General features: G+C 41.3%; 1 protein-coding gene across 2 annotated transcripts; it reads left to right on the plus strand.

Annotated features, from left to right (window-relative positions):
- The first annotated feature begins 336 nt into the window (after positions 1–336).
- Positions 337–14,753, plus strand: LOC124147860 (failed axon connections homolog). 2 transcript variants are annotated; one of them, XM_046518663.2, is made up of 6 exons: positions 337–453; positions 4,134–4,248; positions 4,536–4,732; positions 8,254–8,450; positions 10,568–10,684; positions 14,065–14,753. In XM_046518663.2, exons 1-6 carry the CDS (start codon positions 449–451, stop codon positions 14,169–14,171), a joined length of 738 nt encoding a protein of 245 aa, XP_046374619.2. In that variant the 5' UTR covers positions 337–448; the 3' UTR covers positions 14,172–14,753. The 2 variants fall into 2 exon arrangements, with proteins under 2 accessions (XP_046374619.2, XP_046374620.2); XM_046518664.2 differs by having other exon boundaries at positions 361–453; positions 4,137–4,248.
- The last annotated feature ends 1,241 nt before the right edge of the window (positions 14,754–15,994 follow it).

A 15,994-nucleotide genomic window follows, 5' to 3' on the forward strand; every position in this document is an offset into this window, starting at 1 on the left:
TAACCTACTACAGCTAATACATATAACCCACTACATCAAGTACATATAACCTACTACAGCTAATACATATAACCCACTACATCAAGTACATATAATCTACTACAGCTAATACATATAACCCACTACATCAAGTACATATAACCTACTACATCAAGTACATATAATCTACTACAGCTAATACATATAACCCACTACATCAAGTACATATAACCTACTACAGCTAATACATATAACCTACTACATCAAGTACATATAACCTACTACAGCTAATACATATAACCTACTACAATTGGTGTCACCCATCACGTATCTCTTTTATATCTGTTGTAAATCTAGTTGACCTGGTTAGAAAGCATTTTCTGCGTCCACCCGACAACCAGAAAGCGCTCGGCGTGTCGTCCCGTGACCTGGTATTTAGGACTAGCTATAGGACACTGAAAGCTGGAACATGAGGTACGTCCGTGTTGTTTTGAGTGAATGGGTGAGAAAGCAGTTTTACGCTGCTAATATTTCACCATAACTTCTTTGAGTGGCATTTAGAAGTTGGTGTGATGAAGTAAGACGAGTTCTATGGATGAACAACTTCTTTATTACAATTAGTGCGACGTTTCGGTGTAGATCCTAACACCTTTATCATCTTGATACGTTGACAAATTGGGTGAAACTCACGAGCACGGTCATAGGTTTCTGCCGCTCCTTAGTCGACTGGAGCACCTCCCCCCCTGGGAAGTGAGTGAGTTGGGTTTAACGCCGCTTGTAACATTATTCCAGTTATATCACGGCGTGTCAGGTTAATGTGGGAGGAAAGCCCGAAGTGATGCAGGTCTCAGACGTTTTCCACTTAGGTGAAACCCACGAGCACGGGTATGGTGCTGACAAACCTAGAAACATAATCGGGGCGAACTGGGATTCGAACCCACAATCATCACCCTGGGAAGACCTAGCTCTACAGTCACACGAAAACCTCAGGGGAACAATCCGAATCGCGCAGATGAAATTAATAGCACTAAGATAACAGTGAAGAGGAAAGTCTGACTGACACAGCAATTTTATGAAGAACGTTTCAAAAATAGTATTCCAGGCAGTTGAACTTAACGGCATGTACACTATTGGAGTGTGAAACTTCAAACGCGGATGTCGTGGACAGATAAAAAGCAACTCTACAAAATGCGATTAAAAAAGCACATCGATACAATATTTCCCCTTGTTAGCGCACCGTGACGTTGTCAAAGTGTGTTTTATGTCATGGGTTTTCGTCACTCGTCCGTCCGTCCGCCCGTCCGTCCGTCAGTCATCAACAAACCCACCAACGTAGAGAAGAAGAATCTCAGCACTTGCTTGATAACGATGTGTGTATTTACATCGAAGCGTCGCATTCATTGTGATAAAGAAGTTAAATATCCATAGAACTATCTCCCTTGCTCATCATACCAACTTCTAAATGCCATGAATACACAATGTCATTTAAAAAGTGGTCGCATGTAACAATTGTTTTATTTAGTATACCACGTCCTTAGTAAAGTACAAATACTAGTACTTTTTTGGGTTGAGTCCCATCTTGGATTCGAACCCACTCTTTCTGAGTTAGGAATCAAATCGCCGGCCCACAGGGTCAGACATCTCACCTACTCAACTACCGAGGCCTACACAAAATAAAACATATACGCAAAACAACAATTGTTTTTACTTGCCTTTCGCGGCAATCCATCGGTCTGTCCGCTAGAGTAACTGCCCTTTGTCAAAGGGAAGCTACTCTAACCCTAGTCTATGAGACGTCACGGCCACGTTCCGACGTTGTTGACAGTTGCCTGTCATAACGTTAAGAAGTTCAGTCAGATGTACACACAGCGCCAAAACGAAGGTAACAATTCATACATATTTCGCCTAAATCCAACTGTTTTTATTTGTGGAAAAGGTTTCAAGCCGCAGAGGTCTACAAGCACAGATATGGCCATTGATCCCGCTTTGCTAGGCCTAGTGCCCTCGCAAAATTGTTTCGAAATTTATATCTCCAAAGTTGCCAAAACTTATAAAATGCCTTAGTTACCTCGCAGTTCGACGCCATGTTTGTTTATAAACACTGAAAGTAGTCCCTACTTGACCTTTGATATTTGCATCTCTATCCGCATATGACCCCAACGGATATCGTTTTTATCCGTTGTCTTTATCCTGCCGAGAAACCTACCCATTGTATGATAAAACCTACTACGACTGACACATATAACCTACTAAAGCAAGTATATGTGCCCTACTACAGCTAACACATATAACCTACTACGACTGACACATATAACCTACTACAGGAATCACATGCAAACATCGTATATTTCTTTTCTAACCATTGTGAAACAAGCTGACGTTGGTAAATAGCCTTTTTCTGCTTCGTCAACCGACAAACCAGTCATGCCTCCCCCCATACAAACAGACGGGGCTAGACGTGTAGTCACGTGGCTTGGTATTTAAAGATAAAAACATTGTATGAGGAGTATCAGTTGGATATATTTATCGGACTTTACGACTGGAAAACACGCACACAAAACAGTGAGGTATGTGCGCGGTGTTTTAAAGTATATAAGATAGGAAACAAGGCTGTCTATTTCGCCTTCAACATTTCATGAAAAGAGTTCTGAAATATACATATTTTATTGCATTTACTTCAACACCAATGGTACTATCACTCGTAAATAGTAATAAGTAAAATGTGTTTCAGAATTGTATCATTGCCATTTGTAAAAGGAATTTTAAGAAATCCAATTTCACTACTTCTAAACCACTACAATGCCTATAAGAGGTCAAACATACCATCGAAATTAAGCCACTACGTAAATCTGTACAACGTGTATGTGTAGGCATATGTGCCGTGTACCCCCAATGTGTAGGCCTTTATAGGAAGGCACTTATAGGGTATGGTCTCCTCCCCACCCTACTAGTAGTGTACGGGACGCTATACGGTAGGAACGTCATGCTAAAACAAATGAAAAGGTATATCTGAAACAATGTCCAAATCCAATGAAGGACTGATCCTAGCATTTACGAATATAATATAAAATCAAACACTGTTGGGTAGTAATAAGAATATACCAAAACTCCATCCACTGGCACAGTAATTCCTTCTTCATCACCTGGTAATATATCAATAATACATTCCCATAACCTGTTCTACGCGTACCTGGCCGACACCACATCAGAATAGAGAGAATAGAGACCTTTCTCGTGCATAACTATTGCATTTGTTGCTTTTTAATGTTTGTCATGTTCATACCACCCTTCTTGAAACAAATCAAAATGGCCGCGTCCAATTGTCTGAATGGTGATGTACATACTTCTAGTAAAATATAGTGAGTGAGTTTTGCTAAACGCCGCATCAGCAATCGTGTGAATGTGTATGTATACATGAATGCAGCAATTTTTATAAAGTGCAATCGCTTTATTTTAATGGTTTAAAAAAAAAAGATTTTTCAATGTTTAATTCTTGAAATAATACCAAGTACTGTATTGATGCAAAAGAAAACACGAGTAAAGGTAAGACACCATATCTATATGTATACTTTAGCCTCTCTGTATTGTGTGTTTAACCATTCGAAAACTCTATCATATGTATCTAAAAATATGTTCACAGAATTTGATAAAACATTAATGAAAAATGTATAAATGTCGGCTTGTATGGATGGGGGACACATAAGATGTTTATCACATCATCACCACTCAACACGTATACCATTTAATAAATACTATTTTCTGTACCTGTGGTTCTTTAGTACATTTCTACTGAAACAGGCTGCGGATGTGACACACAGAGGTTTCAGGTGTAGTCGCGTGACTGTATTGTGTATACTACTCCATTGTCAATGAGTGAGTGAGTGAGTATGGTTTTACGCCGCTTTTAGCAACATTCCAGTAATATCACTGCGGGTTACACCACAAATGGGCTTCAGACATTGTGTCCATTGGGTAATCGAACTCGTCGGAGTGACGAGAGAACGTTGCCCCTAGGCAACCTCACCACACCTGCTCCATTGTGGATTTTCAGCGTGCGCTGGGGTGGTGATTGCGGCGAACGTTGCTGAAGTAACTCTAGACCCTTTTTCAGATGAACGATATGTTTCACTTATTCCAACCTTGTTACATGCTAGCAGCCAACCCAAGATCGTGCTGTACCAAATAGGGCGTGGCCCCCAGGCTCCCAGCCTTACGCCGTTTGCCGTTAAATTGGAGACCTACTTACGGATGGCCAGGATCCCGTATACTGTAAGTACTTAAACGGTTTCCATGTAGAGAGAGAGAGAGAGAGAGAGAGAGAGAGAGAGAGACACACAGAGAGCCAGAGAGAGAGAGACAGAGAGAGAGAGAGAGAGAGAGAGAGACAGACAGACAGACAGACAGACAGATGGACAGAGAGAAATAATAATAAGATGAAGACAGATAAAGAGAGTTTTGTATTGTGATACAACATATTGGGTGAGATACGAGCCAGCTGTGTAATGACTATGTAATTGCAAGGTTCTCAATGTGACATTGCCATTTCTATTTCCCAGAACCAGCATGGGCGTAAAAGATCTCCGAAAGGCAAGTTTCCCTGGATGATCTACAATGGAAAAATAATCAGTGATTCACAGTTTTCCATTGACTTCCTGAATCAGAACTTAAATATTGACCTCAACAGCCATTTGAACCCGGAGCAGAGGGCCATTGCTCGTGCATTCCAAAAAATGGCGGAAGAAAACTTGTATTGGTTAGTTCATTATATTTTCGTATTTGTTAACATAGAATCCCGGCATTGGAGAATGTTCGTGAAACTGATCACAAATTCTCTTTATCGGTTGCACCTGAGTTGTATGGAACTGGTGGTATGGCAAAGATTATTAGTGTGTTGTATTTTAGTGTGTCTGGTGATATGGCAAGGATTGTTAGTGTGTTGTATTCTAGAGTGCCTGGTGTGTCTGGTGATATGGCAAGGATTGTTAGTGTGTTGTATTCTGGAGTGCCTGGAGCTATGGCAAAGATTGTTAGTGTGTTGTATTCTAGAGTGCCTGGTGCTATGGCAAAGATTGTTAGTGTGTTGTATTCTAGAGTGCCTGGTGTGTCTGGTGGTATGGCAAGGATTGTTAGTGTGTTGTATTCTAGAGTGCCTGGAGCTATGGCAAAGATTGTTAGTGTGTTGTTTTCTAGAGCGTCTGGTGGTATGGCAAAGATTGTTAGTGTGTTGTATTCTAGTGTGTCTGGTGCTATGGCAAAGATTGTTAGTGTGTTGTATTCTAGAGTGCCTGTTGGTATGGAAAAGATTGTTAGTGTGTTGTATTCTAGAGTGCCTTGTGATATGACAAGGATTGTTAGTGTGTTGTATTCTAGAGTGCCTGTTGGTATGGAAAAGATTGTTAGTGTGTTGTATTCTAGAGTGCCTGGTAATATGGCAAAGATTGTTAGTGTGTTGTATTCTAGAGTGCCTGGTGATATGGCAAATATTATTAATGTGTTGTATTCTAGAGTGCATAGTGCTATGGCAAGATTATTAATGTGTTGTATTCTAGAGTGGATAGTTCTATGGCAAAGATTATTAGTGTGTTGTATTCTAGAGTGCCCGGTGTGCCTGGTGATATGGCAAAGATTGTTAGTGTGTTGTATTCTAGAGTGCCTGGTGATATGGCAAGTATTTGTAGTGTGTTGTATTCTAGAGTGCCTGGTGATATGGCAAGGATTGTTAGTGTGTTGTATTTTAGAGTGTCTGGTGATATGACAAAGATTCTTAGTGTGTTGTTTTCTAGAGTGTCTGGTGATATGGCAAGGATTGTTAGTGTGTTGTATTCTAGAGTGCCTGGTGGTATGGCAAAGATTGTTAATGTGTTGTATTCTAGAGTGCATAGTGCTATGGAAAAGATTGTTAGTGTGTTGTATTCCAGAGTGCCTGTTGGTATGGAAAAGATTGTTAGTGTGTTGTATTCCAGAGTGCCTGGTGGTGCTATGGCAAGGATTGTTAGTGTGTTGTATTCTAGAGTGCCTGGTGGTGATATGGCAATGATTGTTAGTGTGTTGTATTCTAGAGTGCCTGGTGATATGACAAAGATTGTTAGTGTGTTGTATTCTAGAGTGCCTGGTGGTGATATGGCAAGGATTGTTAGTGTGTTGTATGTTAGAGTGCCTGGAGCTATGGCAACACGGACTGTTATTGTGTTGTATTCTAGAGTACATGGTGACAATAAGGATTGTAAATGGTTTTCATTTTAAGGTATGTGGTGCTATAACAATAAGGTGTTATGAGGTGCGGGGTGATATGACAATAAAGTGTTATAAGGTGCGGGGTGCTATGACAATAAGGTGTTATAAGGTGCGGGATGGTATGACAATAAAGTGTTATAAGGTGCGGGGTGCTATGACAGTAAGGTGTTATAAGGTGCGGGGTGCTATAACAATAAGGTGGTATAAGGTGCGGGGTGGTATGACAATAAAGTCTTATAAGGTGCGGGTTGCCATGACAATAAAGTGTTATAAGGTGGGGTGTGCTATGACAGTAAGGTGTTTTAAGGTGCGGGGTGCTATGACAATAAAGTGTTATAAGGTGCGGGGTGCTATGACAATAAGGTGTTATAAGGTGCGGTGTGCTATGACAATTAGTTGTTATAAGGTGCAGGGTGCTATGACAATAAGGTGTTATAAGGTGCGGGTTGCTATGACAATAAAGTGTTATGAGGTACGGGGTGCTATAACAATAAAGTGTTATAAGGTGCGGGGTGCTATGACAATAAAGTGTTATAAGGTGCGGGGTGCTATGACAAAAAAGTGTTATAAGGTGCGGTGTGCTATGACAATCGTTGTTATACGGTGCGGGGTGCTATGACAATAAGGTGTTATAAGGTGCGGGTTGCTATGACAATAAAGTGTTATGAGGTGCGGGGTGCTATGACAATAAAGTGTTATAAGGTGCGGGGTGCTATGACAATAAGGTGTAATAAGGTGCTGGGTGCTATGACAATAAGGTGTAATAAGGTGTGGGGTGCTATGACAATAAAGTGTTATAAGGTGCGGGTCGCTATGACAATAAAGTGTTATAAGGTGCGGGGTGGTATGACAATAAAATGTTATAAGGTGCGGGGTGATATTACAATAAAGTGTTAAAAGGTGCGGGATGCAATGACAATAAAGTCTTATAACGTGCGGGGTGCTATGACAATTAAGTGTTATAAGGTGCTGGGTGCTATGACAATAAAGTGTTATAAGGTGCGGGGTGCTATGACAATAAAGTGTTATAAGGTGCGGGGTGCTATGACAATAAAGTCTTATAAGGTGCGGGGTGCTATGACAATAAAGTGTTATAAGGTGCGGGGTGCTATGACAATAACGTGTTACATGGTGGGGGGTCCTATGCTAATAAAGTGTTATAAGGTGCGGGGTGCTATGACAATAAAGTGTTATAAGGTGCGGGGTGATATGACAATAAAGTGTTATATGGTGCGGGGTCCTATGCTAATAAAGTGTTATAAGGTGCGGGGTGCTATGACAATAAAGTGTTATAAGGTGCGGGGTGATATGACAATAAAGTGTTATAAGGTGCGGGGTGCTTTGACAATAAGGTGTAATAAGGTGCGGGGTGCTATGACAATAAAGTGTAAAAAAAGTGCGGGGTGCTATGACAATAAGGTGTAATAAGATGTGGGGTGCTATGACAATAAGGTGTAATAAGGTGCGGGGTGCTATGACAATAAGGTGTTATAAGGTGCGGGTCGCTATGACAATAAGGTGTTATAAGGTGCGGGGTGATATGACAATAAAGTGTTATAAGGTGCGGGGTGCTATGACAATAAGGTCTTATAAGGTGCGGGGTGCTATGACAATTAAGTGTTATAAGGTGCGGGGTGCTATGACAATAAGGTGTTATAAGGTGCGGGGTGGTATGACAATAACGTGTTATATGGTGCGGGGTCCTATGCTAATAAAGTGTTATAAGGTGCGGGGTGCTATGACAATAAGGTGTTATACGGTGCGGGGTGGTATGACAATAAAGTCTTATAAGGTGCGGGGTGCTATGACAATAAAGTGTTATAAGGTGCGGGGTGCTATGACAATAAAGTGTTATAAGGTGCGGGGTGCTATGACAATAAGGTGTTATAAGGTGCGGGGTGCTATGACAATAACGTGTTATAAGGTGCGGGGTGCTATGACAATAAGGTGTTACGAGGTGCGGGGTGCTATGACAATAAGTTGTTACAAGGTGCTATCATGACAACACAGATCGTCAGTGTCAATGGTTTTCATTCTAAGGTGCTTGGTGCTGTGTCGGTGGGTGTATGACAACAAGGACTGGTTACACAGGGTCGTCGGTGTTCCCAAACTTCTTATATGGGTTGTGGCGCGGAATGTGAAAAGTCAAACCAATGGTCACGGCATTGGGCGCCACGGCTACGAGGAAATGCTGCAGATCATGGAGGCTGACCTGAGAGCTATTTCGTCCTACCTAGGTGGGTGGATCTACTCTAACGTTACATTTCACGTACTTTAGTCACCAAACTATAACCAACTCATTTCTAATTTCTGAACACAGAGTAAGGTTATTTTGTGGAACATTGTGAATCAATGAATTCCGTATTTTGACCAAATGTTCCCGTGTGTTTTTTCATGTAAACAATTGGCATGCATTTGCAGTAAACTACGGTTATAACGAACTCAAAGGGACCACTAATTTCAGTTCGTTATAATCGTAGTTCATTTAGGCATATATACAGCAAATTGACGGGGCCAAAATACCAGTATTTGAAATCCGTCAGTTCGTTATAAGCGTGTTCGTTATTAACGTAGTTTACTTTACATGTGTTTCTTTAAACCGAATATTGTTTTAGCTCGCACCCACTATCGGACTACCGATTGGCTGATGATAGATTGTGCTGACTGATGTCACTGATTTCGTATTGTTGTCTACGGTCTTTTGTCAACTAATGAATAAATGAGCGGCCTTTGATTGTTTTAAAAATATTTTTATTGATAAAAATTAAAATTCAATATTGTCTTGGGTTTATGGAGTTATAACACCGGCGTGCACACTTCGCGTTAATCCACATTTTCAAGGTCAACAATTAAATAGGTTTGATATGGAATATTGATATGGTGAGGTGAGGTGAAATAGAGTTTAACGTCGCGTCCAAGATTATTGCATTTATATAGCGACGTGCATGCACGTGTATGTGTTTGTGGCTGCTTGCACTAGTCCGGACCGATGCCGATTTATAGCAGTGTTCGAAATACTAGCCTGCCCTACCGTCCGAGACGGGTTGATTTCAACTCGGGCTGTCAGATTTTCAAATCCCCCTGCCCGACGGTCGGTTTATATTTCAAATGTAAAAATATTCTAAATATTTCCCGATGATAAGCATTAATTCACATGTAAAGATGAATGATAAAATGTAACCAAAAAGAAACCCCGTTAGCTTTTAGACAACCTAACATTTAGCGATGCGCTTATGCTACAAGCAATCAGTTTTCATATTTTTAATTAAATTATCCTGAGAAACATATGATTATAGTGGGCAGGCAGGTTTTGGTCAGGGCTGGCAAGTATTTCAGCTAGCCAGTCCTGTGGTCTGGCTGAAATTTTTGGGAGTTTCATACCCTGTTTATAGTGCAAGCCCACTGAGATACCATGCTGCAGTTTAACATGAATACCCCACTCAGACACAGTATACTGACTCCGAGCCGACCAGTCCTTGTTTTACCCCCTTAATACCGAGCGCCAGACAGTGTAACAACAAGTACCATCTGATAATGTGTTTTCGTATGACGTGGCCGTGGATCGAACCCCGGACCTTCCGCTGTCCGGGCGGCCGCTTTACCACTAGACCACGGAGGCAGTTGAATATAGACATGAGTTAATAGGCATTTTATTTGAGAACACACAGATACACCATCAACCCCACTGTATCCAAGTGCTGGATAGAAAGACTTTTGTACAAAACAGCTCGTTTAGCGAATCCTCACCCCTCGCATTATGTCACTGAATTAGGGTGAGCTACTGTACCGGTTATACTGGTTGTTAAGATGAGACTTAGTGTCTCTTTAGTTATATAAGTTACACAATGAAATCAATAAACGTGAGTGTGTATGATGCCATACTCCTGCAAACCAGCTCAACCCTTGCAGATCCGGGTTACAAGAAATCTTCAGCAACCCATGCTTGCTGTAAAAGGGGACTATGCTTGTCGTAAGCGTGAGTGAGTATGGTTTTACGCCGCTTTTAGCAATATTCCAGCAATATCACGGCGGGGCACACCAGAAATGGGCTTCACACATTGTACCCATGTCGGGAATCGAACCCGGGTCTTCGGCGTGACGAGCGAACGCTTTAACCACTAGGCTACCCGACCGCCTCGCTTGTCGTAAGAGGCGATTACGAGATCGGGTGGTCAGGCTCGTTGACTTGGTTGATGTCATCGTATCCCAATTACGTTGATCGATGCTCATGATGTCAATCACTGGATTGTCTGGTCCAGAATCTGGAATATGGCTGAGTGCGGCGTTAAACAACAAACAAACAAACAAAGCTAACCAGCTCCCTCTAAATATACACATTATCCTTTTCTGAAAGGAGACAAACAGTTCCTTTTCGGCGACAAACCTTGTGAAACAGACGCAGCCATTTTCGGACAGCTGTCACAGTTCAGATGGCACATGCCAGGGACAAAGGGGGAACAACTCGTGTCAGGTAAGGTCTAGGCCTTCCGGGAAGATCAAGTTTCTCAATTAAATACCTTAACAAAGACCTAAATAACCTTTTCCCTTGACTGGGACACAATAAAACGGCATCCGGTGAATGGACCAGTTGTAAAATGCGTAACAACGGCGATATTTCAGCCATATTGTAGGTGTATCAGTGAGTGAGTTAAATCAAATCTTTTTGAAAAAAAGGTGTATATATTGAAACTCCATTTGTCCGAAACTCCGGCACCGGAATAACCGTCATGTGTCTCCCTCTCATATTATTTTAACATGCAGTGATGGCGTCAATGTAAACCTTCACTTGTAACTTGCAGTGATGGCGTCAATGTAAACCTTCACTTGTAACTTGCAGTGATGGCGTCAATGTAAACCTTCACTTGTAACTTGCAGTGATGGCGTCAATGTAAACCTTCTTCTCTTGTAACATGCAGTGATGGCGTCAATGTAAACCCTCTTCTCTGTAACATGCAATGATGGCGTCAATGTAAACCTTCTTCTCTGTAACATGCAGTGATGGCGTCAATGTAAACCTTCACTTGTAACATGCAATGGTGGCGTCAATGTAAACCCTCTTCTCTTGTAACATGCAGTGATGGCGTCAATGTAAACCTTCTTCTCTTGTAACATGTCAAGGTGGTGTCAATGCAAACCTTCACTTGTAACATGCAGTGATGGCGTCAATGTAAACCTTCTTCCCCTGTTACATGCAGTGATGGCGTCAATGTAAACCTTCTTCCCCTGTAACATGCAGTGATGGCGTCAATGTAAACCTTCTTCTCTTGTAACATGCAATGATGGCGTCAATGTAAACCTTCTTCTCTGTAACATGCAGTGATGGCGTCAATGTAAACCTTCACTTGTAACATGCAATGGTGGCGTCAATGTAAACCCTCTTCTCTTGTAACATGCAGTGATGGCGTCAATGTAAACCTTCTTCTCTGTAACATGTCAAGGTGGCGTCGTGTAAATCTTCTTCCCCTGTAACATGCAGTGATGGCGTCAATGTAAACCTTCACTTGTAACATGCAGTGATGGCGTCAATGTAAACCTTCTTCTCTTGTAACATGCAGTGATGGCGTCAATGTAAACCTTCACTTGTAACATGCAGTGATGGCGTCAATGTAAACCCTCTTCTCTTGTAACATGCAGTGATGGCGTCAATGTAAACCTTCTTCTCTTGTAACATGCAGTGATGGCGTCAATGTAAACCTTCACTTGTAACATGCAGTGGTGGCGTCAATGTAAACCCTCTTCTCTTGTAACATGCAATGGTTGCGTCAATGGAAACCTTCTTCTCTTGTAACATGCAATGGTGGCGTCAATGTTAACCTACTTCCCCTGTAACCTGTCAAGGTGGCGTCGTGTAAATCTTCTTCCCCTGTAACATGCAGTGATGGCGTCAATGCAAACCTTCTTCTCTTGTAACATGCAGTGTTGGCGTCAATGTAAACCTTCTCTGTAACATGTCAAGGTGGTGTCAATGCAAACCTTCACTTGTAACATGCAGTGATGGCGTCAATGTAAACCTTCTTCTCTTGTAACATGCAGTGATGGCGTCAATGTAAACCTTCTCTGTAACCTGTCAAGGTGGTGTCAATGCAAACCTTCTCTTGTAACATGCAGTGATGGCGTCAATGTAAACCTTCTCTGTAACATGTCAAGGTGGTGTCAATGCAAACCTTCACTTGTAACATGCAGTGATGGCGTCAATGTAAACCTTCTTCTCTTGTAACATGCAGTGATGGCGTCAATGTAAACCTTCTTCTCTGTAACATGTCAAGGTGGTGTCAATGCAAAACTTCACTTGTAACATGCAGTGATGGCGTCAATGTAAACCTTCTTCTCTTGTAATATGCAGTGATGGCGTCAATGTAAACCTTCTACCCCTGTAACATGTCAAGGTGGCGTCAATGCAAACCTTCACTTGTAACATGCAATGGTGGCGTCAATGTAAACCTTCTTCTCTTGTAACATGCAGTGATGGTGTCAATGTAAACCTTCGTCTCTTGTAACATGCAGTGATGGCGTCAATGTAAACCTTCTTCTCTGTAACCTGTCAAGGTGGTGTCAATGCAAACCTTCTCTTGTAACATGCAGTGATGGCGTCAATGCAAACCTTCTTCCCCTGTAACATGCAATGGTGGCGTCAATGTAAACCTTCTTCTCTTGTAACATGCAGTGATGGCGTCAATGTAAACCTTCACTTGTAACTTGCAATGGTGGCGTCAATGTAAACCTTCTTCTCTTGTAACATGCAATGGTGGCGTCAATGTAAACCTTCTTCTCTTGTAACATGCAGTGATGGCGTCAATGTAAACCTTCTTCTCTTGTAACATGCAGTGATGGCGTCAATGTAAACCTTCGTCTCTTGTAACATGCAGTGATGGCGTCAATGTAAACCTTCTTCTCTTGTAACATGCAGTGATGGCGTCAATGTAAACCTTCTTCTCTTGTAACATGCAGTGATGGCGTCAATGTAAACCTTCTTCTCTGTAACATGTCAAGGTGGTGTCAATGCAAACCTTCACTTGTAACATGCAGTGATGGCGTCAATGTAAACCTTCTTCCCTGTAACATGTCAAGGTGGTGTCAATGCAAACCTTCTCTTGTAACATGCAGTGATGGCGTCAATGTAAACCTTCTTCTCTGTAACATGTCAAGGTGGTGTCAATGCAAACCTTCACTTGTAACATGCAGTGATGGCGTCAATGTAAACCTTCTTCTCTTGTAACATGCAGTGATGGCGTCAATGTAAACCTTCGTCTCTTGTAACATGCAGTGATGGCGTCAATGTAAACCTTCTTCTCTGTAACCTGTCAAGGTGGTGTCAATGCAAACCTTCTCTTGTAACATGCAGTGATGGCGTCAATGTAAACCTTCTTCTCTGTAACATGTCAAGGTGGTGTCAATGCAAACCTTCACTTGTAACATGCAGTGATGGCGTCAATGTAAACCTTCTTCTCTGTAACATGTCAAGGTGGTGTCAATGCAAACCTTCACTTGTAACATGCAGTGATGGCGTCAATGTAAACCTTCTTCTCTGTAACATGTCAAGGTGGTGTCAATGCAAACCTTCACTTGTAACATGCAGTGATGGCGTCAATGTAAACCTTCTTCTCTTGTAACATGCAGTGATGGCGTCAATGTAAACCTTCTACCCCTGTAACATGTCAAGGTGGCGTCAATGCAAACCTTCATCTCTTATAACATACAGTGATGATGTCATGTTATATCTTGTAACGAGCAATGATGGCGTCAATAGAAACTTTCTACTCTACTAACGTGCAGTAATGGCGTCATTTTAATCCTCCTACTCTTATACCATGCAATTGTGGCTTCTGTAATCGGTGTCTCTGACATTTTCAGAGACGTTCGCCAACCTACGGGCTTACTGTGAACGGATGAAGAACGCGTTTTGGCCTGACTGGGCGGAGTGCATAACGGACAACGGCAAGCGAAAAGCAACAAAGTGAACTGATTCAGAATGCACGTGCAACCTATACCTTGCTTGGACCTCTGGAGGTCATTCTGAAAAATCAGTTCTCGCCATAACGCAATCGATTCGAACCATTTGCCACGTGAGAAGTCTGCAATCATCATGAACAATTACGTTAAGAAACCACGTGTGTGGGTTTAGCATGGTCTTGGTGATTCTCGCCGAATTTTTACAATTATCTTACCTCGTACCTTTACAGAACTATAGTGTTTTACTAAATTTCCTATACAATGTTATATTTTATGTTCAATGTACAACAATTTTCTCTGGGCACCATCTAATGTAGACAGTGATGTGTTGACTCATACTTCAAGCTCTATGTTGTGATGGTAACTGATATTATTCTCCACCTGATGATATTAAAGGGCATATCTCTAACTAATCAATTTTATCGAACATTGTCTCCTGATAGAGGTGGGGTGGAGTCATTTGAAAACTCGCTTGACAGGGTTATCACAGAAGTTGATATGTCGGACAAAGGTACAATGGGTGACATGTCTTAGCTCTATATTTATTTTCATTTGTTTCAGAGTTTCGACGATTAAACGAATCCCCGTTAGATACCTTTTTTTTTTCAACCAGTGTCTAACGTTAAGTACGTTTTGAAATACACACACGTTCTAATAAAAACGGCCAAATGAAAGTATCATTCAAAAAGGATTGACCAAAAACTTACAAACGTTATCAAAACGTTTCTAGTTCAATACAGTCGCCGAAACACTGCAAACCCTAGGTCCAAAACACAACTAACCAGATCAAACACATCACCGTTTGATGGAAGAGCCATTTCTTGTTTGTTTCATTTTCAGCCACCATCAAACATGGGTGTACTTTCTTTTGCCCGGAAGTGTATATGTATCACAACCATATTTACGACGGCACTTACATTTTGAATCTCTGCGTCTACAGGCGGGGCGGTTCAAACCACCTGTCTCAGCTGCCTGGTTTGAAGGGGAATATAGCTTCTGATTAATAAAACGTTTTTGTGGGTTCAAAATAAATAGAACTCCATTGCCGATCACTCCGCTTCATGGCGAAATGAACTTAGGAATGCAATTTGATACGAGGGTCCTAGACTGTGTTGAGTAATGCGATAGTCACGTGAACTAGCGAAACTAGTAAATCCGGTTTCACTATTGACTCTTCCCATGATGGCGGAGATAGGCTGAGTGCGACACGACATGGCTTTATACATAACATAATCGGAAGCTGTCTTGTGCAACAAACGTGTGTTCCTAGTATTCATTGTGTGGCTGCCATGTCACAGAGAATAAATGTTATGTCTGATTGTCAAACGTGAATGACGTCATATTGCATCACGTGACAAGCAATGTCGCAACGCAGATGATCCATCAGTCTTCGGTCGGTCATGTAGAAATATGAATGTAGAAACTTGAAATATATTAAATAACAAATTATTACCATAATTTTATAGTTTCATAATTACTTTTTAATATAAACAGAAACATCTTCGAAACACTGGCCATATTAATGATTTATAAGAGAAGACCTCTACACAAGGACGAGGGATATGACAATGTCCATGGGATTGAAGAACTGTAGTAACAAAAATAATAGCAGTAACAACAGTTGCTGTTGTAGTAGTGGTAGTAGTAGTAGTAGTAACAGTAGTAGAAGTAGCAGTAGTAACAGTAGTAGTAGTAGTAGTAGTAGTAGTAATAATACAGATCGTAGTAGTAGTCATAGTAGTAGTAGTAACAGTAGTAGTAGTCACATTAGTAGTAGTAGTAGTAGTAGTCACATTACTAGTAGTAGTAGTCATAGTAGTAGTAGTCACAG

This window comes from Haliotis rufescens, unplaced genomic scaffold (genome assembly GCF_023055435.1).
Source record: "Haliotis rufescens isolate VD_foot unplaced genomic scaffold, xgHalRufe1.0.p SCAF_1, whole genome shotgun sequence".
Lineage (NCBI taxonomy): Eukaryota > Metazoa > Mollusca > Gastropoda > Lepetellida > Haliotidae > Haliotis > Haliotis rufescens.